This window comes from Spinacia oleracea, unplaced genomic scaffold, assembly GCF_020520425.1.
Source record: "Spinacia oleracea cultivar Varoflay unplaced genomic scaffold, BTI_SOV_V1 SOVchr0_001, whole genome shotgun sequence".
NCBI lineage: Eukaryota > Viridiplantae > Streptophyta > Magnoliopsida > Caryophyllales > Amaranthaceae > Spinacia > Spinacia oleracea.
The window spans coordinates 129,079-153,362 of record NW_026614329.1 but is presented as its reverse complement, the minus strand read 5'-3'; the positions used below and the strand labels follow the sequence as shown (position 1 = coordinate 153,362).

At 34.9% G+C, this 24,284-nt stretch overlaps 2 protein-coding genes across 2 annotated transcripts in view; one reads left to right on the top strand and one right to left on the bottom strand.

Annotated features, from left to right (window-relative positions):
- Positions 1 to 1,407: 1,407 nt before the first annotated feature.
- LOC110779027 (low-temperature-induced cysteine proteinase-like) lies at positions 1,408 to 2,252 on the bottom strand. The gene is made up of 3 exons (XM_021983557.2): positions 2,232 to 2,252; positions 2,021 to 2,161; positions 1,408 to 1,933 (listed from the first exon to the last, which is right to left on the bottom strand). Exons 1-3 carry the CDS (start codon positions 2,250 to 2,252, stop codon positions 1,586 to 1,588), a joined length of 510 nt encoding a protein of 169 aa, XP_021839249.2. The 3' UTR covers positions 1,408 to 1,585.
- Positions 2,253 to 15,891: 13,639 nt separating this feature from the next.
- LOC110775894 (DNA-directed RNA polymerase III subunit 2-like) overlaps positions 15,892 to 24,284 on the top strand; it is a 41,926-nt gene continuing 33,533 nt past the window's right edge. The window contains exons 1-2 of the mRNA XM_056834009.1: positions 15,892 to 16,256; positions 16,683 to 16,747. The gene's annotated coding sequence lies outside the window, so the exon portion shown is untranslated. The remainder of the gene's footprint in view (positions 16,257 to 16,682; positions 16,748 to 24,284) is intronic.

The following is a 24,284-nucleotide window of genomic DNA, read 5'->3' as shown; positions in this document are numbered from 1 at the left end:
CAACAATATTTGTGCTGCTACACCGTAGTGACGGATTTATGGCTTGTTTAGAATCGTGCTCCACATTACCAATTTTGCATTATAGCAACATGAAGTTTACAAGGAATACAGGGGAAGGAGATAGAAAATTGATGCGAGTAGTTTGTAGAGTAGTTGACAGTATATGGGCCAACATGGCCACGTGAGACAGTGAGAGTGAGACTGGTTGATGGGCCGATAATTAATGTTTCCAAATATACAAACACTGCCATTAACGAGACAAGTGTATTATCGCCCGTCGGATTTAGTTAATCCAAGGTTCAAGAATACTTCTCACGCTTCTCACCTTATACATACTTCTCACGTGAGCCTAAACCTATATATATATATATATATATATATATATATATATATATATATATATATATATATATATATATATATATATATATATATTTATATATATATATTTACACTCAAATGAGAAGGGAGCTTAAAATGAGAAGAATGAGAAGAGATCACATGCGTTCGCTCATATTAGATCTAACAGCTCTTGAGAGTTCACCTAGCACATCTCAGTAATGGCAAAATCGTAATATTGCAATAAAAAATCTGGCACTTCTATTTTTCTTTCGCATGACTTCCAGAAACTAATTACTCCATTTTCTCTCTCCTGTCAAGCACTCATCCATTGGAGCACCATCACCCTCCTCATTCTCTCTGCGCCCTCGTCGCTCCGTCTCCTCGCCTGCTGCGAGCCTGCGACCACCGCGCCGCCACCATTTACACGCTGCCATCATCTGCGCGTCGCCTCCTTGTTGTAATTGGTGAGTGAATCTTTGCTGATTTATGTAAATTGTAGGGTTATAATTTGAGTTTTGTTGCAACTTTGTTGAGATTTATGGTTCGTTTCATGATTTATTGTTGTTCGTTCAATTGATCTTTCTCCCTCTAATTGTTTTCTTCGAATTTTAGATACTAAGTTAACTTAGGTCAAATTGCATTTTCCGTCGAATTTTTTGCTGCAATTGAGTAGGTGTTGTGATTGATATTTGTAGTATATTTGAATAATTATGTTTAACTCGAATTGGATAGTAAATTCAAAGTTGTTTTAGATTTATATGATTATAAAGATTTATATTTTTTTTATTTTGTTCAATTTTTGCTCATTTTGAATCAAGGTGTGCCTCAGTGTTGTTTAGTTTAATTGATAATTAAACTACAAACATCATTTTATTTCCTCTTGCTCATTTCGGACTGTTGAATCAAATGAGCAAATAACTTTAAAGTTCAGTTGCTCATTTAGAGAATTGACATAACTGATCCAAACATTTTTGAACTCACTAACTACATCGTACTATCGTTGACAGGAGTTGAGGATGATGTTGAAGCTGACATGTAGAATAAGTTGTCTGGTGAAGAGTTTCGGTACTTTTATGGCTGTTGAGAGTCTGAACGTCAGTGTTGCAGCTGGTGTTCTTTTGCATCATTTGATTGGAGACAATTGCAGTAACCATCAAGTTGTCATGGATACAGATACTTTTGATCAAACTTATTAGCGTCTGACTGTAAGTCATATCAGTTCAATCTTAGCCAAAATTTGTTATTAGGTAGTAGTAGTTCCATGCTGTGCATATACCAAGAAAGCTTCGTGCACAGCAGCAAGTTTCACCTGCAGGACAAGATGAGAAGAGACTACATCTAGTAGTTCCTGGAGGTGGTGGGCCGGGGGTGGTGGATTAGGGCTAGTTTTAGTTGGATATGACGGCATCACGTTGATGCCACAGATTCCACTAACTCCACTGTTACGCTGCATGTGTACAAACCCCTTCATACCCCATGAAGTTCCCCATGAATTCTTAACTATCCAGTAATCAACTCCATTTTCTGAACCATAACCAACAATTAGAACAACATGATCTACAGAGGTGGAACATGGGCCAGTAAAGATTCCCTGCAAGAATTAACACTACACGAGTAAAACTTTCATGTCAAAAAACAAAGCTTTGTAATTGGAAAAGCCAAGAGTATTGAAATCAACCTTAGAGTATAATTGGAATGATCTCTCACTGCCGCATATGCCTACACTTACTGGTTGAGTTGCGACAGCTTTTAGGAGTTCTTTTTCGTTATTAGGAGGGACATCAACATAACCATCAATGGTTACCACATGTCTTGCAAGCTGCAATAGTCAAGAAACAGATTCTTTTGTGTTAATAACTCCAAAATCAGCAACTTCGTTTATAAAAGACAGAAGTTGAAACAGGAAGCATTAGAACAAATATAGAGATTCCGTCATGCCCTTTACCATTAGATTAATCCACACATGCAGAACATTTTAGATTCTGTAGATTTTTTCTTAGACAAAATGTGTAGCAACATTTTTCTCTTTTAACCCAAAGACGAAGTTGTCAAGCTGAACAACTCTTTAGGTAAGAAACGTAAACAAAAATAGCTTCTTCCTCTCATCACTTTTGTTTGTTGTCAACTTGGACCAGCGTTGACTTCTGGCCTTGTTGGTTCTTATGTTGTTGTTGTTGTAAGTTTTCGAATTATTTTGATTTACTTTTTTTGGTTTTTGTTTTACTTTTGTTGATTCTATTTAAAAACACTAGCCTACTAGCTCAATAGGTAGAGCATTGTGCAAATGCACAAAAGATGTGGGTTCGAATCCCACGTAGGTTAATCTTTACTTTTTGCTCATTTTTTATAGTTTTAACAAATAAGAAAATATTTTTGCTCATTTTTAAAATTTTAAAGTCCGGATTTGTTAATATTGAAGACTTTTGCTCGTCGTGTAAGAATGAGAAAATAAATTTGCTCATTTTTTATAGTGTACCCAAATGAGCAAATATTTTTGCTCATTTTTAAAATTTTAAAGTTTGTGTTTGTTAATGTTCAAAACTTTTGTTAATGTTCATAGACTTTACATGTGCTAAAGAGAGGTTATTGAAGGATGATCATGTCGCAGCATCTCAAATTCAAACAATAAAGAGGTCCCTGCAAGTTATAAAAATGCTAGCAAGTACAACAGGTAGCACAGGGAAACAGCTTCGTAAAGAAATTTCAGAGATTGTTTTCACATTCAACAACATCAGAGGCATACTAAGGCATGGAGAGAAGTATCCTGATCTGCAAAACCTCGGGATTAAAATACTGACAAGTTTAGCAATGGAAGATGACGCGATAGAAAGGATCGGAGGCACAGGAGGAATTCTTAAGGAGTTGCTCAATATATTCTTCAAAGATGGGATGCCTATAGCTCAGGTACATGTTAGAACTGCAGCTGTTGAAGCATTAGTCATGCTCGCATTGGAGAACAAGCAAAACTGTAACTATATCTTGAAACTATGCGCACTAAAGAAGTTGTCAAAGAACTAGAAATTCGATCACTGGGAGTTTCTGCAGCAGTACCCTCAGTAAGTTTTATTAATCTAGTCGTCAGAGTTTCTATTAAGTTATGAAGCACCAAACTGAACTTATTTGAGCTTATCAGAACTTAATCAAGCGATATGAATTTATTGAAACTTCATCTCAAATTTTTCATGAAACTTAATTTTTAAGCCTAAAGAAGAAAACAGAACACACAAGAACAAAGACTGATGGGTTCTCTATTAGGATTTGCAAGTTCTTAAGGAAATCCTTTCGACAGAGGACAAGCTACGTGAAGTGATGGTTGGATTAGCAGCACGAGCTTTCAAGTTCACGACTTACTCCGAATCAAACATCATGTTTGAACAAGCTGGAATCATAGAAACTGAAATAGCACACGTGCTAGTACAGATTCTGAAGAAATACACATAGGATACACAGGTTTACAATTGAAAGACAACGAATCAAATGTTCAAGTTTTCAGAAATTAGGGACTCAAAAAGGAGCTGGAGAATGTTTTAGATACAACCTCAGAGCTAGAAAGCTTCAACATATTTTCAGGAACAGTGGGATTAAACAGGTTCAAGACATCAATGCGGTCATTGGTTCAAACTGCACAAAATCTGCTGTCAAATGACTGAGACCATGCATAAGATCGATTTCACATTAGTTTTCTTTTTGTGATTAGTTATGGTAAACTAGATAGGTTCATTATTTTACATCTTTGGTATTGGAATTATACAGATCAACATTCATATACTTCGTACTTATTTATTTGTAAATTGTAATATTTAACGACCTCTTTTATCATTTTGTGAATCTCTCTACACCAAAAACTTTCAAGGTAGGCCAGTTTTAGTCCAACTTTAAATATTAGCTTAACTTTCTTACATACATCCCCCAATTATTTTTTCGGTGAAAAAGGATGCATTGAAAGTTCGAATTGGTCAATATTGAAAACTTTTGCTCATCGTTTCTAAATGAGCAAATAAATTTGCTCATTTCTTATAGTTTACCCAAATGAGCAAATATTTTTGCTCATTTTTAAAATTTTAAAGTTTGTGTTTGTTAATGTTCAAAACTTTTTCTCATTGTGTCTAAATAAGCAAATATTTTAAAATCTCAGATTAATTAACATTCAAAAAATTTGCTCATTTTTTATAGTTTACACAAATGAGCAAATGTTTTTGCTCATTTTTTATAGTTTACACAAATGAGCAAATATTTTTGCTCATTTTTAAAATTTTAAAGTTCGGGTTTGTTAATATTTAAAACTTTTGCTCATTTTGTCTAAATGAGCAAATATTTTAAAATTTCAGATTACTTAACATCCAAATATTTGCTCATTTTTTATACTTTACATAAATGAGCAAATGTTTTTGCTCATTTCTTAAGTTCACACAAAAGAGCGAATACTTTTGCTCATTTTTAGAATTTTAAAGTTCGGATTTGTTAATATTGAAAACTTTTGCTCATTGTGTCTAAATGAGCAAATATTTAAAAATCTCATATTACTTAACATTCAAAAAAAATTCTCATTTTTTATATTTTACTCAAATGAGCAAATATTTTTGCTCATTATTTATAGTTTACACAAATGAGAAAAAATACTTTTGCTCATTTTTTAAATCTTAAAGTTCAGATTTGCTAATATAGAAAACTTTTGCTTATCGTGTCTAAATGAGCAAATAAATTTACTCATTTTTTATAGTTTACACAAATGAGAAAATATTTTTGCTCATTTTATAGTTTACACAAATGAGCAAATGTTTTTGCTCATTTTTTATAGTTTACATAAATGAGCAAATATTTTTGCTCATTTTTGAAATTTTAGAGTTCAAGTTTGTTAATATGCAAAAATTTTGCTCATTAAATCCGAAACAATAATATTTGCTCATTTAAATGCGAACTTTAATATTTGCTCATTTAGACACAATGAGCAAAAATTTCAAATCGAAACTATAATATTTGCTCATTTAGACACAATGAGCAAACGTTTAAAGTTCTGAATTTATTATTTGCTCATTTAGATACAATGAACAAAAGTTTAAAATCCGAACTTTAATATTTGCTCATTTAGACACAATGAGCAAAAATTTAAAATCAAAACTATAATATTTGCTCATTTAAAAACAATGAGCAAATGTTTAAAATCCGAACTTTCATATTTGCTCATTTAGACATAATGAGCAAAAAATTTAAAATCTGAACTTTAATATTTGCTCATTTAGAAACAATGAGCAAAAACTTAAAATCCGAACTTTAATATTTGCTCATTTAGACACAATGAGAAAAAATTTAAAATCGAATCTATAATATTTTCTCATTTAAAAACAATGAGCAAATATTTAAAATCCGAAATTTAATATTTGCTCTTTTAGACACAATGAGAAAAATTTTAAAATCTGAACTTTAATATTTGCTCATTTAGAAATAATGAGAAAAAGTTTAAAGTTCGATTTTTAATATTTACTCATTTAGACACAATGAGCAAAACTTAAAAATCCGAACTTTAATATTTACTCATTTAGACACAATGAGCAAAAATTTAAAATCGAAACTATAATATTTGCTCATTTAGACACAATGAGCACAAATTTAAAATTGAACATTAATATTTGCTCATTTAAAAACAATGAGCAAAAGTTTAAAATCGAACTTTAATATTTGCCCATTTAGACACATTAAGCAAAAATTTAAAATCTAAACTTTAATATTTGTTCATTTAGAAATTTTAAAATCGAAAATATAATATTTTCTCATTTAGAGACAATGAGCAAAATTTTAAAATCGAACTTTAATATTTGCTCATTTAAAAACAATGAGCAAAATTTTAAAATCCGAACTTTAATATTTACTCATTTAGACACAATGAGCAAAAATTTAAAATCGAAACTATAATAGTTGCTCATTTAGACACAATGAGCAATAGTTTAAAGTTCGGATTTTAATATTTACTCATTTAGACACAATGACCAAAACTATCCGAACTTTAATATTTACTAATTTAGACACAATGAGCAAAAATTTAAAATTGAAACTATAATATTTTGTTAATATTCAAAACTTTGCTCAATGAGCAAATATTTTAAAATCTCACATTACTCAACATTCAAAAAATTTGCTCATTTTTATAATTAACACAAATGAGCAAATAATTTTTTAATTGTTTTTTTTGCTCATTTAAGTTTTTTTTGGCTCATTTTTTGTACTTTTTTTTCCCTGATTTGCACAAAATGAGCAAAGTTTTCCTAACCTTTATAATTTTTTTGCTCATTAAAACTTATTTTACCCATTAAATTTTTTTCTCATTTAAATATGAAAAAATTTATTATATTTTGAGTGTAGTAATGTAGTTCAGCCATGGTCATGAACATTTGATTAACCTTCAAAGCTAGATTGACTTATACTCCATTTATGCGCACTTGCTAACTAAATAACTAATTGATTGCAAAGACAAAAATAATAATCTAATGGTTTTGCTTGCTTGAATATAATGTTTCAAAGGAGCCCCCATAAAAACCCCAATTGAATTGAATAGAAATAATGGGCATCTTCTTCACAATATTCAGCTTGTTTCTGCCATTGATGCTACCTTCACACTCTCACCATCTTCCTCCACCATATGCACTGCTTCGCCGTCGTCGCCATTTTCGTTCTCCTCCACCAAACCTGCGAATCAACCTCAATTTGGCCCACGAGAGCCAAACGCCGCCACCACCGGCGACGACCTTACATTCAATAATACAGTCTCACCACAACTCAACACGGCGGTGGCTTTCTTACCGGAACTCATCACACACTCCCTAACCACATCACCGACCTTCAGGCTTAATCCCAACCGCCACTGCCGGAATCATTGACTATCCGCCACCAATTCCTCCCCGCTCGCGGCGGTATTTGCCTGTATCATCCCAACCCGAAATAGTTACAGAGAAGAGGGATGAGAGAGATGAGGAGAGAGAAAGAGTAGTTGAGCATTGAGGGAGTGGGATGAAAGATGGAGGAGAGAGAAATAGTTGGGTGGTGGACTGGTGTCAATTATTATGTGGTTCAATTGGTTTTAAACATTACTCGGTATGTAGTTGTAGTTTTGCGTTAAACATCAACCGTCAGATTAAATGGGTTGGAGGGTCACAATTCCTTCTCATTCTTCTCATTTTAGTGATCTTCTCATATATATATATATATATATATATATATATATATATATATATATATATATATATATATATATATATATATATATATAATATATATATATATATATATATATATATATAATATATATATATATATATATATATATACACACTCAAATGAGAAGACAACTTATAATGGGAAGATTGAGAAGAAATCTGAACCACCCAAATCAATGGTCAAGATAATCTGAGATTTCTTTAATTTTTATTTATGATTTTCGATCTTTTCCTCCCAGCTCCCAACTTTGGTAACATCAATTTTCTCTCTCTTAATTATTCAACCATGGAACCAACAACCCCAACCTCTTTCATTTTTCTCTCTCCTCCCCTCCACTCAACCAACCACCGCACCGCCGCCACCATCACCGCAATTTCGTGAACTTACAAATTTCCATTGAGCTCCTAGCTACTTTCTCTCTCCTATGCCTATCCACACTTAGCTAGCTCTTTATGCGCCACCACCGGTATCTGGTTGTGCGCCACCAACTATTTCGTCATCTGCCCCGCTGTGTTGGCCTTCTACGTACGTAGTTAGTTGGAGCCCTTGTTGTTGTTGTGCGTTGTTGGTGTGTTGACATTGAGCTGCATGTCTAGCTTTATATTCGTTGATTTAATTTGGTGTGAGATATCCAAGATCAAGTTTTGGTTTTCTTTTCCTAAGTATCTAAAGTTTAATTATCTCCCTCAGTTTGAGTTGTAAGTCCAAATAAGTGTTAAAATTTTACATTTGTCCATCTTATTTTAAGAAAGCCTTTCAATTTTTATTTTTTTAATAATAGGCCTCTACGATTATAAGTGTTAGTAATGGGTTAGACTTGAAAGATTTTAATTGGATTATACAATCATTTTACTTATGTTGTTACTGAGCGAGGAAAGGATGAAGAAGATGTGTTTAGGCGATTTAATTTGCTCATTTTAACAAATGAGGAAAACAAATTTGCTCATTTCAACAAAAGAGCAAAAAAAAATTTGCTCATTTGTTAAAATGAGCAAAACAAATTTGCTCATTTCAACAAATGAGCAAAAAAAAAAATTGATCATTTGTCACAAATTTGCTTATTTTAACAAATGAGCAAAACAAATTTGCTCATTTCAACAAATGAGCCAAAAATAATTGCTCATTTGTCACAAATTTGCTTAAAATGAGCAAAAAGATTTTGTTCGTTTGAGAAAAAAATAGGAGAAATGTTGGTCGTTGGATCAGTATATCAACACTACCACCATGTCCCTTTTTTCTACAAGACTACAACCCACCAGGGAAAATGAATCCACCACAACCAAAAAAAATAATGAAAATAGTGAGAGGATTCAGCTACACAAGATCATACACAAAATGACTATTTAGTTACACAATATCATAAATTAACCAAAATGAGCAATTTTTTTGGTTCATTTACACGGAATGAGCACATTGTTTCCTATCTTTTCTCCTTCCTCCTTCCTCTCCCTTTCCTAATTTTATACAAAAATTTCACCCATTTAACATCAACCCAACAACAATAATAATACCATTGCTCAAATAAAATAACAACATTACAATGAAAATGCAGAGAAAATGACAGCGTTAGAGCGAGAAAATCCAGAAAGTGCAGAGAAACAGAGAAAAGAAGAGGAAAGAGAAAATTCATTAGACTGAGAAAAGAGATATCATTGATGAAGCTAAGATCGGTATATTTTGTTGTTGAATCTAAAATTGATGAGGTCTCCTTTTTAAAGAATTGAAGTATTATTTTTGTTTGCTGTTGAATACTAGTATTAAGGAGTAAGGAGCACTGAGACATTAAATATGGAGGAGAGAGAAAGGAGGTGGGGGTATGATTATTGGCTTTTTCAGTCGGTTTGATTGTTGGTACTATGTACACAGGTATTATGTTTTGTAGTGTTTTCACGCGCGAAATATGGGTCGTTGGATCAACTTAATTGCACGGTCGAGATCGTTTCTCATTATTCTTATTATAAGGATCTTCTCATTGGAGGGGGACCCTATATATATATATATATATATATATATATATATATATATATATATATATATATATATATATATATATATATATATATACACATTCTAAGTATTTTAATGTCATTAAACACCTTAAAAAAACAACTTTTGTAATTAAACACCTTATTTATTTTAAATTATATATAAACACCTTAAAAAATACAAAATTTAGAATTCAACACCGGTTGACGGTTTCCGTTCGAAAAAAACGGAGGTGGGGCCCACACTTCATATACCCATCCAAATTTAACCTATATTCCATGATTTAGTTTCCCGCTTCTTATTTCTTCCCTTCCCCTGCTCCCAGTTGTGTGTACTGCTCATGCTTCTCAATCAATTCTCACCCACAATTATTTTTTATATTCGATCTAATTCAAAGCAAAATTCAAAGATTGCCTTTTTCTATTGTGGAAATTCAACTTCAAAATCATTGAAGCTGGTAGACCAACAAGGTATTGGAGGCATCATCATCTCCATCAATGAGGGGACCATAAATTTTGTATTTTCTGACTAGATAAGGTACTTTAATGAACTTTTGCATCTTTTTGGTCCATAATTGTTAAAAGTAGTTGCCCTGTTATAATGTTAATTTTGTCAGTTTTATGGAGAATCTTTAAACCCTATATTCTGATAATTGGGGGAATGTGTCTGTGATTGTGCAATTAATAATAAATTAGGTTAGCAGTAATTGGGATAATCAATAATTGATTAATTAATCTCTTAATTTATTTTTGATTATTCATGCTTATTGTTTAACTGGGGTTGTTTTACACTGTCTGATATAGGGTTAGTTCTTGAATATGATTTATTTGAGTGTTTTTACTTTGATTATTGAACCTTTTCTTGTTTTGTTTACGTTTTTCAACAGGATGGAGAGTGAAGAACATGGTTATATTGATATTCTGATTAGGTTAGGGGGTGGGTTTAAACCTAAAAAATTCAAGAACAGGGAGTTAATTGTGTATGATGGTGGGTGGTATTATTGGAAAAAGAAAGCTAAAAGTTCAGAAATGTGTGTTCAATATCTTAGGGAAGCAGTTATTCACGGGTTTGTGAAGTATAATGTGTCGGTGCCTAGGAAGTTTAACATTTGGTATAAGAAAAAGGGTCTGACTTTTACTACTGGTAAGAGGGAGGTAGTAAATGAGGATGAAGTGCAGGGGTTTTTAGAGACAAAAAATAAAGAGGGATATCTTGAATTGTATTGCACTAGTGAGACAGACCCTTCACCATTAAAAGTACTACCACCACATACGCGAACAAAACAGAAAAACCGTACCCAAAATAATCGAAAACAGCACCCAGAACATAGAACGTGCCCTAGATTGAGTCAATCCATTAGTCCACCACATAGAAGGAGCCATAGGTTGAATGACAACTTTGCTACACCACTGAAAACTCCTAGGGTGAAATCAGTTGCCAGAAAAGGAAGTTCAAAGGGGAAGCGGAAAGAAAAGGTGAAGGAGGTGGGTGAGGGAGAAGGGAAAAGTAAAGCCAAAAAGGTGTTATTTAGGGATGAGGAAAGTGAATTTGGTTCCTCAAGTACGGAGTTCAGCGATCTTGAAATAGATTGGGAAGTAGGTGAAGAAGAGGGCTATTATGATGATGAAGAACAATGGTTTATGCAGTCGAAGCAAGACATTCTGAATGAGGTGAAAGATAGCTTTGTTATTGATGACGAGGGTAACAAAAACCAGAAAAAAATCAGGAACTTGATGAAGACCTAGGCTGCAAGGAAGTACAGATTCAAGAAGAAATCGAAGGAGATTCTGATGAGCTTAAGAGTTTGGATGGATCTGACAGAGATGAGGACAAGAGTCCATGGTTTAATCCAGTTGCTGATTTTACGAAGCCCGTGAAGTTAGCTGAAAAACTGAAATTCACATCTGTTAGTGTTCTTAGGAAGGCTCTAAGAAATCATGCAATAGAGAATAGGTGCGAGTCTTATTTTTTACACAATGACGGTGATAGGATAACCACTTTTTGCAAGAATAGATGCGGGCGTGTGTGGGATCATAAGAGAAGTAAAATGCCTAAGTGTACTTGTGACGAGGGATATATGAAGTGCAAATTTAAGGTTCATGCTAAGAGGTTGCGAAATCAACAAACATGGCAGATTAAGTCTCTTATTCTACAACATCGTTGTATGAGGTCCAAGATTAATTCAATGGTGACGGCAGAATACCTATCTGAAAGGTATTTGGAGGATTGGAGAAGCCAACCTGGAATGAAAATCTCTGACTTCCAGGAGATGGTTTTGAAAGATACCGGGATTCATATTAGTTACACTCTAGCATGGCTAGCTAGAGGAAGGGCAAAGCTCACAATTTATGGTAGTGCAACCGAGCAATATGCTAGGGTATGGGATTATGGGAAGGCAGTTTGGAAATACAACCCTGATAGTCGTTGTATCGTTTTAGTTGATGGTGTTGAGCAACCAGAACCACCATTATTTATGAGGATGTTCGTCAGCCTTGGTCCTCTTAGAGATGGGTTTGTAAGAGGTTGTAGGCCTCTCATAGGTGTGGATGGATGCCACCTTAAAGGGGAACACCCGGGTCAAATCCTTGTGGCAGTTGGCAAGGACGGAAATAACAACTTTTTTCCATTTGCATGGGCCATAGTTGAGATTGAGAACAAGGAGACTTGGGTTTGGTTCTTGGACATTCTAATGATGGACTTAGGAACTGATAAAGGTGCTGGATTCACATTTATGTCTGACCGGCAAAAGGTATTTTTTTTACTTTGTATGCTGCTGTTATGTGTGTGTTATGTTACAAATTTGTTGATGAATCTGTAATTTTTGTGTAAATGTGTCAGGGTTTGTTGGAAGCTTTCAAAGAAGTGGTTCCGAAGGCCGAGACAAGATATTGTGTGAGGCATATTTGGGCTAACTTTAAGCTTCAATATTGTGGGTCAACTTTCAAGGAGTTATTTTGGAGTGCAGCTAGGGCTACTACTTTGGTTAGTTTTCTTGTTTTTTTTGTTTTTCTTCTGTTTTTATTCTACTATTTTTTTTTTGTGATTCTACTTCTTTTGACATTCTTCTGTTTTTATTCTACTGTTTGTTTTGTGTGATTCTACTGCTATTTTTATTCTACTGTTTTTCGTCTACTGTTTTTCTTCTGTTTTGACCACCAACTGGAGTTTATTTTTAGTAACATCCACAACTGCTTTCAAATACCTTAGTTTTGTTCTTGTTGTCGTGTCTAACTTAGTATATACGTTGTATGATCAGCTTGACTTTGAGGTAGCAATGGAGTGCATCAAATTCTTATCAGAAGATGCATATTATTACCTTGATGATATCCCCCCGAAACATTGGTCTAGACATGCTTTTACCCCTAATTGCAAGTCCAACATGTTGTTGAACAATGTGTGCGAGACTTTCAACGCTGTTATTAAAGAAGCTAGGGATAAACCTATTATTACCCAAATGGAGTGGATGAGAAGATACATGATGAAAAGAAACCAGGAGAAATGGGAATCTGGCCAGAAAATGCAAGGGAAGTTAGTCCCTTTTGTGAGCACAGTGTTCGATGGATTGGAAAAAACGGCTAGGTCTTGTAAAGTAGTTGCATCAAGAGGGGACACTTATGAGGTGCAGTTGAAGGATGATCAGGTTGTTGTTGACTTGGATGAAAAGACTTGTAGTTGTTATCAATGGGAGCTAACTGGAATACCTTGTGTACATGCCTTTGCATGTATTCTAGACAAAAGAGTTGACCCCGAGTTGTTTGTTCACCCTTATTACTTCACCTCCACCTATCGGTTAGCTTATGAAGCTCATATTAAGCCTATGCCTGGACCTAAACATTGGGAAAAGATGAATTTGAGAGAGCCACACCCACCAGCCTACAAAGTACAACCTGGAAGACCCAAATCCACGAAGAGGAAGCTTGAAAAGGGAGAGGGTACTTCACATGGAGGTGATCAGCAACCCAAGAAACAAAAAAGGAAGAATCAATGCAAAAATTGTGCTGGCTTTGGCATTATGCCAAAACTTGTGGGCTCCAACCAACAACAATGAAGGGGGAAGCAGCCACAAAATCTGCAGGCAGACCTCCACTACAAACACCATGGGTTTGTACGCAGAGGAAGAAAAAGGAAGAGAGGAATGCGAGAAAGGTTAGTGCAATTCTATTATATTTTGTGTGCACTGTTGTTTTGTTTTACACCTTAACCGATAACTTGCTTTCATTTATGAAAGGCTTCAGCAAGGGCAGGCCCTAATAGCATTGCGAATAGGACATTTCCTCAAGAAAGGAATCAAACCCAACCAACAGAAGAAACAACACCTTCATGGAGCCAAGCTTCCACAAGCAATGCACCTCCCCGCAAAAAGTTGTCAGTTTCTAGGAAAAACAACCTGACTCAGTGATTAGGTTCTAATTTGTGTACATTGGAATCATTATGATTCAACAAGTTGCACTTTTGTAAGACTTGTTTGCAAAAACTTAGGATTTTTTGTGAAAAACTTATTTTGGTGTCCGGTTGTAAGTGTCTATTTAACACAACTTACGATATTTGAACTACGATGTAAGTGCCTATTTAAGAGGCATTTTATATTAATTAATCCATTTATGGAAGTCTTTATTTGGGGCATATTTCTATTTGTGTTGTTCCCTGTAATTCTGGTCTGCTGCATGACTGCATCATCAGTATACATTAGTTACTGCGTTCAATTATTCTGTAAGATGTAGTAGGAGTGAAGTAGATAGAATGTACTTTCTGATGCAGCTTCTAGAGTCCAAGCAATGGGAGATTGTCGTCATACGGAAGAGCCTCTGCTGATTCTTTACAGGCGATCACGAACCAGTGACTATTAATATCAGCTGTCACAGGAGTTTGTAGCTGGACACAAGAAGACCTGCTAAGTAACAAAAGCCAAAACTACTAACTATTTCTTACTCATGTTGACTTTGTTAGTTATGTTGTGGAGACACAATAGGTTTTTCTTTTACAACCTATGTAGGATTCGAACCTACATCTATGTGCAATCGCACATTGCTCTACCATTGAGCTAATAGGCTTCCAAAAACTATTATAGTAGTATTGTTTTTGTTTTTGAGTAACAACCAGACAAAATCATAATCATTGACTATGGTTCATAAGGATATGTAAATGGCATAAAGGTAAGAGTCCCAACAATGTCTTCAACTAGCTTATTCTTTGAAAGGAGTTGTGAGCACAATCATGTCCTGTCACGAACACTGAAGTGCAAAAGAAAAACAGGGATCCAAAAACATAATAGAATATAATTGTGCAAGTAAAGTAATATACAATAATGATAATTTACACAGAAACTCAAAGAGTTGAGTTAAAGGGGAACTGACCCCTGTGATTAAACCGTGAGTAGCGGCATTTTTTCTCTTTGAGCTGAACTTATGAATTGCATATTCCCTACAATTGTCAAATAAAACGGTATGTATTAGGTGATAATCAAGGTAATTACCACTCAATAAGCTTAATTTGACAAACCAACTAACATTCAAAAAATCCCAAATTCGATTTTCATATGAACCCTAATTTTTCACTAATTCAAATTAGGGGTTATTTCACCAATTACAATAGAATTTCAGCAACTCAAGCATTATAAATCATAAATTCGGAAGAATTATACAAAAAAAGCCGTTTAATTTTCACTGAATAACACCTCAATTTCATTTTCAATTTCCAAATTATCAATATTTATAAGCAATTGATAACTAGATACTCTTAAATCATACCTGACTGTAGCTTGATTATTCTCTTTCTTCCCTTGATTGATTTGAAACGTAATCCCCTCTTTCAATTTCAGGAACTTGAAGGCAACTATTTTATGGAGATGTTGAAACAGGAGAGTGAAGGAGCATAAAGAAGCGCAGGAGAAGAAATTAGAAAAAGAGGACGAAAATAAAATAAGAATCGTGGAAGGAAACTAAAGTTGGATTGGGTATATGAAGTGTGGGCCCCACCTCCGTTTTTCTCTAACGGAAATCGTTAACCGGTGTTGAATTCTAAATTTTGTATTTTTTAAGGTGTTTATATATAATTTAAAATAAGTAAGGTGTTTAATTACAAAAGTTGTTTTTTTAAGGTGTTTAATGACAAAAAAATCCTTTTTAGAATCATACTTTAAAAATGATTTGAAATATGGAAACACTTTTGGATTTGAAAAATACATCTAATCGAGTTTGGACTAAAACACTCCAAAATTAGAAAAAAAAAATTCTAATTCTAATCCAAATATTAAATCCCACAAAGTATATAAACCCCATAAACCCCAAAAATAACCCACACAATTAATTCTCTCTCCTTCTTCAAAGACCCACAACATTTTTCTTCTTTCTTTCACATAATTCCTTCTTCTGTTCTTTCTCTTTCACGTGCATCCCTTTCCTCCTCTTTTCTTTTCTCTCAAACACCAGGCACCACCACCTAATCCACGTTGTTGATGCGCCACCTCCTTGCCGCGCCACCGCCGTCCACCGCCCGCACTAGCCGTCGTTATTTCCCAGTCAGGTCGGCACCCTTCTTCCTCCCTCTCGTTCTTTCCATCTCTTTTTCCTCCTCTTTACTCCCTGCGCAAGTCAGCCACCACCACCACCAGAGCACGCCACCACCTCTGCGCCACCCGCCGCACCGTGCCACCAGCCGTCGACCGCCCTGCTGCTGCGCCTCCCTGCCCGCCGGCCAGCACTTCTCCCCCTCTTTTTTTGGTTATTTCTTAAACCCTTAAACTAATTAATTTTTTAATTATGTTTTAATTATATAATTCATGTTTTATAGTTTTTATGATTTAATTGTGAATTTCAGATTACATGTTGTGCATAATTAAGTTATTAATTTCTAGATTCTATAATTTGATTGAAATAAGGCTTTAATTATTAAAGCATGAATTTTTAAGGTTTTAATAGTTTTAAATCATGGTAGGATGACTATAAGTTATTGAATGTAAATGGCATATTTTATTGGAGTTTATGGTGATTTGTGATCATAAGTATAGTAATCACTATGCTAGGAGGCTTAGTAATTAAGTTTGGACATTGGGGAATGGTCTAAATATGTTTAGAAGGGTTTAAAGTACCCTAATGTTGCTGTAAATTTATGGAGATTTGATAGGAATTTATATTGATTGTTTTTAGGTGGAGAATTAGCTATAGGCGACTTTTGAGATTGTGAAAGTGGCCTCCCAATTTGTTTACACAAGGTACGTACATACCTATGTGTTTGTGGATGTGGTACTATGAGTAGAAACCATGTTGAATTTATTCATGAACTTGACTATTTAGAAAATTGCATGTTGATGCCTTTGAATAAACATGTTGAGCATGAGAATTATATTATGAGATTTATATTATGTTGGCGTGATTGATTTATGCAAGAATGTTGGTTGGGAACTTATATTATTTATATATTGGCATGGATCATGATTGATCGTTGTTGTGATCCCCCGTAAATTTAAAAGTTTATTATTATATTTCAACATATAGTTAATTATATTTAAATGAAATTGGTGAATTTTAGTAATACATATTTAACGTATATTAATTTTATTTAAATGTATTTTAAATATTTAAATGATTTGAAATCAAACATTTTTAGAATCATAATTCAAAAAGATTTGAAACATAGAGACATTTCAGTTTTGGAAAAGTATTTCTAATCGGGTTTGAACTCAAACACTCTCAAATTGGAAAGGGAATCCTAATCCTAACCTAATTATTAAATCCCACAAAGTAAATAAACCCCCTAAACCCCAAAGTTTACCCACACAACAAATTCTCTCTCCTCACTCCTCTCAAGTTCATGTGAAAACCTCCCTCCTACTTTCTGTACTTCTCCTCCCTCTTTCACGACACTTTGCTACTCCCTCTTCTTGCTGCAGCCACCGTCGACCAGCCACCACCCTTACTGCATCTCTGCCGCCGACCAACCAGCACAAGTCGGTGCCCTTCTTCCTCTATTTCCCTCGCCCGTGGAACCCTTTCCTCTTCGATTCTTTCCTGCTCGCTCGCGCCGCCCAGCCGCATGACCACCTGCCGCCTCCAGCCGCGTCGCCCATCCCCACAACCACCTGCACGCTGCCGTGCCACCCCTATCCACCGGCCAACCTCCCTCCTCTCTTGTTTTTGGTTAATTCTTAAACCCTAAACTAATTAATATATTAATTACGTTTTATTAATCTAATTCATATTTTCTTGAATTAAATTTATAATTTTTATGATTAAATTATGAATTTCAAATTACATGTTTTGCATAACTAAATTACTAATTTTCAGATTCTACGAGTTGATTGAAATAAGGGTTTTAAATTATTAAAGCATGAATTTTTAAGGTTTTAATAGTTTCAAATCATGGTAGGATGATTATAGATTATTAAAGTTATTGTTTTTATGATTTTAAGCATCTATTACTATATACTAAAAGAGACACCAGGAATGACACGTGTCATTTCCTGCTGCGATTTTTTCTCGCCAAAATGTTTTTTTATTTTTTTGCTTTAAAATAAATAAATTACATTACGTTTTTTTAGGAAACTAAGATAAAAATGTTTTTAAATACCATAGATGTGTACTGCATAATATATTATTGGAGGAAAGCTAAATCAATATTATTTTTTCCTTTATGATATAATTTTATTCATGTATTTTTATTACTTTTTAATCTGATAAGAAATATAAAAAATATTGATAAATGAACCTCTAATGTTAATCTACTATTAATTATATAATACATGGTAACTGACTAACTGGTAAGTAAGAATGTTAATTAAAATAATAATACATGGTAAGTAGACTAACATATAAGTTTGTTTATCAAGATTTTACTCAATTCAAAATATGTTGTATTTGACTAACTCGCTTATGCTCAGATCTTTTCGAAAATTAGTCTTGAGTCATTTGGGTTTGGTTAACGTTGTTAGATCGTTCTACATACAAGTAAACGACTATAATTTTTAACTTTGCATAGTAATATGCAAATTTAGTTCATTTGAATGTTTTTCTTACACAACTTTGAATTTATACTTTTTCATATATCCTTTTTACTCTCATGTTTTCCTAATATCACAAGTCTTTTAGTTACTATTAAAATAATAAATTGTTTTAGTAGTAGCCGTGCGTTGCACGGGCCCTAAACTAGTGTTGAATATATTTTGGAGTAGTTTTAAATTATCTTATATTGCTGGAAATTTGTAAAGGCAATGTTTATTGGAGTTTATGATGATTTGTGACCATTAGTGTAGTAATCACTATGCTAGGAGGTTTAGTGATTAAGTTTTGATATTGGGGAATGTTCTAAATATGTTTAGGAAGGGTTTTGAATTACTCTAATGTTGTTGTAAATTCAAGGAGAATTGATATGAATTTGTATTGGTTGTTTTTAGGTGGAGAATTCTCCGTAGGCGACTTTTGAGTTGTTATAGTGGCCTCGCAATTTGTTTACACAAAGTACGTACATACCTATGTGATTTATGGAATTAGTATCATGTATAGAAACTATGTTAAACCTCTATGTTTACTATTATGTTGGATATTGCATGATGGATGTGGATTGCAAATTTGTTAAGTATGGAATTTATATTATTGAGAATTATATTATGTTTATATGGAGGATTGGTGCAAGCATGTTGGTTGGGAACTTTATATTATTAATTCACATGGGGAAATTATTATATATGTGTTAGTATTTTTTTGCTAAGCAAGTGAAAATAATATTAAAGCTCAAACAATTACAATCTAGAACAACTTCAAGAGAAATAAACCAACTATAGGTTGGACCATTTCAACAAGAAGCTAGCTAACACATCACACCAACTAGGCTTACAAAGCTTACAAATTCACAAACCAACTACTATCACTTCTGTTTACATATTTAGGCAAATCTGCCTGTCTTCTACTCTTCACATTTTGCTTCAGAGTACCAATTGTAGTCTTAACAGCAGGAATGGAATACTCCCACAAACTTGTATTCCTTCATCTCCAGATCAGATACACCATTGCCACTATTGCTGCATAATACACCCGCTTCCTGAATTTAGTGAGTCTGCCATGCTTGATACTTCTGTATAGATGGTGCAAATCAACAACAGTAGTGTTGATCCCCAACCATAATAGCACTCAAAGAAGAGATGATGATGATTTTCATCACCCTGACCACAAATTAAGAAACTTGCAGAGTTACGTACTGATGCCAATTTTAGCCAGCTTGGCTGTAGTTTGCAATCTGGATTGAATTGCAAGCCAAGAGATAAACCTATGCTTTGGGGGTGTTAAGCCTATTCCACACTAATTTATCCCAATGAACCTTAGGTCTGCTACCAGCCAGTTTGTTATAGACTTGCTTCACAGAATACTTAGGCATTGCTCTTAATTCTGCTTCAGTATACACCATTTTCAGCTTCTCTTTAGTTAGTACTACAGACCTGCTTCCAATACCAGCTAGCTGTAATACTAGGCTAATAATCCCACCTGACCCCATCCTTTAGATACACAGAAGTAACCCATTTGATCCAAACATTTTCTTGCTTATTGACCAAGGCCCACACATATTTGCCTATATTGGCAATATTCCATTATAGGACATCTCTAAATCCCAATCCACCACTTATCACAACAAGTCCTCTCCCATGAAATGCTACTTGGCCTATTACTATAAGCATGCCCACTACAAAGAAAGGCCCTACAATTCTTCACAATATCCTGAAGAACACTCTTTGGAAGCACATAAATATGAGCCCAGTACATATGTAAGCTAAGCAAGACAAAGTTAACTAATTGCATTCTAGCTATGTAAGAGAGATTCCTAGAACTCCACACTTTAATCATATCAGTCATCTTATCTACCAACACCGCACATTGAGCTGTAGATATCTTTTTGGAACAAATGGGAACTCCTAGATATCTAAATGGTAAAGTACTTCTGATAAAACCAGAAGCATCCACCACCTTTGAACATCACTATCAGACATTCCATGACAATAAATGTAAGATTTCTGGTGATTGGCTTTCAAACCTGAAGAGTTAGAGAACAAATTGAAGGCTTGCAGTAAGAGATAAATTGAGGGATATTCACCTTTACAGCAGAGAATCAAGTCATCAACAAAACATAAATGAGTGAGCCTAATATCTTTGTATCTTGGATGGAACTGAAACTGTGATAAATCACTCATCTTATGCAGAGTCCTTGACAAATACTCCATGCATATGACTAAAAGAAGAGGAGAAATGGGGTCACCCTGCCTCAAACCTCTATGAGATTTAAAAAATCCATGCATTGAGCCATTGATCATCAAATAAAACATTGGTGTAGTGACACATTCCATAACTATACTCACAAACTGCACTGGGAATTCCAGATACTCCATCGTTTCTCTCAGAAACTGCCAATCCACAGTATCATAGGCTTTCTGCAAATCTATTTTCATCGGGCAGCTAGGCTTCACTCCCGTCCTCCCATAATGCCTCACTAGATCTTGTACCACCATTATATTGTCAACAATATATCTACCATGAACAAAACCTCCTTGGTTCTCCAGAATAAGATCAGGAAGCACCTGTCTCAATCTGCCACATAGAACTTTAGTAATACACTTATATAGAATGTTACAGCAAGATATTGGCCTGAAATTACTGACATTCCTTGGACACTAGCTTGGTCTTAGGAATTAGAGTGACAACTGTGTGATTCACTTCCTTTAGCAGCTTACCATGTTTTAAGACATCTAAGACAACAACAATAATTTCCTCACCAACAATATGCCAAGCATCCTTGTAAAAGTAAGAACCAAACCCATCAGGTCCTGGTGCCTTAACACCTGGAATAGAAAAGAGAGCTGCCTTCACCTCATCTACAGTATATGGTGCAGTAAGAATTTCCTTGTGATTCTCCTGACAGACAGGTCCGGTTTGAACAAACTGGAGTTCTAGACTCTTGAACACTTCCCAACAATAGCTTATAATATTCAATAAATGCCTCTGAAACATCAGTGGGCTTGTCTCTCCATCTCCTCCCCATATCATGAATGATATACACCTGATTTTGAATATTCCTGCTTTTAATACTTTGATGGGAATGAGCTGTATTCTTATCACCAGCTTTAATCCATGCCAGCTTGGCCTTCTAACTCAAAAAATCCAAATATGCCTTATGTTTGATCTTATAATCCAGAATAGCTTCTAACTCCTTATCAGCAAGGCCCTGATCATTAGGGTTAGAATGCATGACCTCTTGAGAAACAATCATAGCATGATAGGCACACAGGTCAGCAGCTTGAACATCAGAAAATCCATTTTTATTAAGGTCCTTAAGAGCAACCTTAACTTTCTTCAGTTTACTAACCATCAGAAACATTTTATTCCCACTTATTTGAGCATTCCAAGCTTCCTGGATAGTATCATTGAAAGCAGGAGAACTCTTGCACATTGTAAAGTACTTAAAAGGCTTCCTTCCTCCACTAGTTCCAGGGTACACAGTCAGCAAACCAGGGGAGTGATCAAACTGACCTTCAGGCATAAAGCAAGCTTCTGCTGTTGGATAACACCCCTTCCAAGCTTGATTATCTAGAACTATATATAGCTTTGAGAAGACCCTATCAGACCCCTATTGTTTATTATTCCAAGTGTACAGATTACCCACACACTTAACATCCTCCATTCCACACAAATGCATACAGTTGTTGATGTCAACAATATCTGCATGCCTAACAGGAGACCCTATCCTTTTATCCACAGCCATACCACAATTGAAATCCCCACATAGAATCCAAGGGCCCTGAGTATTAAGAACACCCAAATCTCTTCATAACTCCTTTCTCATACCATGATCATTGAAGGCATAAATGAAAGTGCAATGAAAACTAGGCATATCACTAATAGGAGTGATATGACAATGAAGAAACTGACCAGATGTAACAACAACATTCACTGTAAAACAACCAGATTTCCAAGCAACAACAATCCTCCCCCCAGAATGATAACTAGAGTTACTAGTAAAACATCATTTTGTAAACACCTTTTGATAACGCTTACCTAAGTTGGGAAGCTTTACCTTATGTTCTAGAAGTCCCACCAGGCCCACCTCATACTTATGAATGAAATGCTTGACTTCATTCTGCTTTTGAAGTGAGTTGAGACCCCTGAAATTCCATGCCAAGATCCTATCTATTAGGGTGGGAAGAGTCCTCCCTTCCAGCTGCATTTCTCCCATGATCTCTACCAATATCTCCATTAGCTCCAATTTCACCTCTTCTCTCAGTCTAACCTTCAATCCCCAATATCTGGAAAGCATTGATAGTTCGAGTTGGGATCACTAATGAAGGCCTTACTCTAATTGGCCTAAGTGATATTTGAAATCATTCTGTATCCAAGTTTGACTCATTCTCAACAAGTACAAACTCAGTTGCAGCACTCTCAGTGTGTGCCACACTTGGTTGTTTCCTGACCCATACCCTCTTAGTGTTCCCCAACCTACACTCAGTAGACATATGACCAACCATTCTGCAGTTTGCACACACAGTTCGCCTCCATTCATAGTGCACCATGACCCTAGTCATTTCTCCATTCTCATTTCTGAAAGATATTTCCTTAGGAAACTTCTATGACATTGGAACATCCACCATGACCCTTGCATATTGTAATTGATCTCTTCATGATGTGGCAAAATCCCTCTTGATAGGCTTACCTATCTGGCTCACAACAATTTTAAACAGGGATTTCTCTCCCCAATATTTAAAATTGAGCTTCAATTGCACCCATATAGGCACAAGTTTCACATCTTCTCTCTCCATGTCCATATCAACAATCCAAGGCTTAAGAATCAAGGGCTTGCTATCAAAGAAGTAGGGTCCTGCTAAAACTTTATCCCTTGAATCCATAGTCTTAAATCGAACTAGGAAAATACCGTTTTTTCACCATGACTACCTTATCTACGTTCAATTGCTTCCATATCCTCCTAATAAATCCTTCCATGACATTAATAGGGGGGTTAGCTCCCACAACATAGCATACAACAACAGAATTCCAGAAATCAACCTCCTCTTGAATATCATCAAAATCAATTTCAATAGGAAAAACAGAGTTATCAGGCAATTCAGTCGACTCCATTATCGGTTCTAATTCATGTTCAATCAAATCATTAGTATCCACAATATGATTAGACTCATCATCAGATTCATTATCAGTTACATTATCATCTTCGTCATTCATCTGATGCAAAATAGGAATTGTACCCACTTCCAAATTGTTTCGGGTTTGAGTTCTACCTGCATTTCCTATTAATTTGTGAATATGCTGCGTAAATTCATTGAACGAATGCCTCATTTCGGATCGAACTTGAAGATGTTGCAAACCCGATTTTGGAGTGAGAATCTCATTCTCATTCCCAAAATCTAATGCCTCCACGCCAAGAACTTCATCAATCGATCGAGTTTTAAGCGCTTGCGAATCCGATGAAGGTCCCCGAGGTTTCGATGCTCCATTTCCATGCTTACTTCCCTGAGTTTTTGACCTACACTTCCTTGCCATGGCGAAGGTGCACGGTAAGTTACCATACACCCGAGATAAAACGTAGAGAGAAAGTCAGGAGAGTTTTTTAATGCACGAAATATTTTATATATATGTTAGTATGGATCGTGATTGATCATTGTTGCCATTTTAGTATTTCACTACTACTTTATGAGGACCGTGGGCCTTATTTGGTAAGTTGATATTTTATGCCTATGAAAGGTAGTTTGACAATTGGTTAAG

Excerpts from the sequence above, each read along its gene's own strand:
- LOC110779027 (XM_021983557.2), bottom strand. The coding sequence starts at position 2,252 with ATGCTTCCTGTTTCAACTTCT. Across the intron at positions 2,162-2,231 it reads TGCTTCCTGTTTCAACTTCT|CTTGCAAGACATGTGGTAAC; the intron begins GTCTTTTATAAA and ends TGACTATTGCAG. Across the intron at positions 1,934-2,020 it reads CATTCCAATTATACTCTAAG|GGAATCTTTACTGGCCCATG; the intron begins GTTGATTTCAAT and ends TAATTCTTGCAG.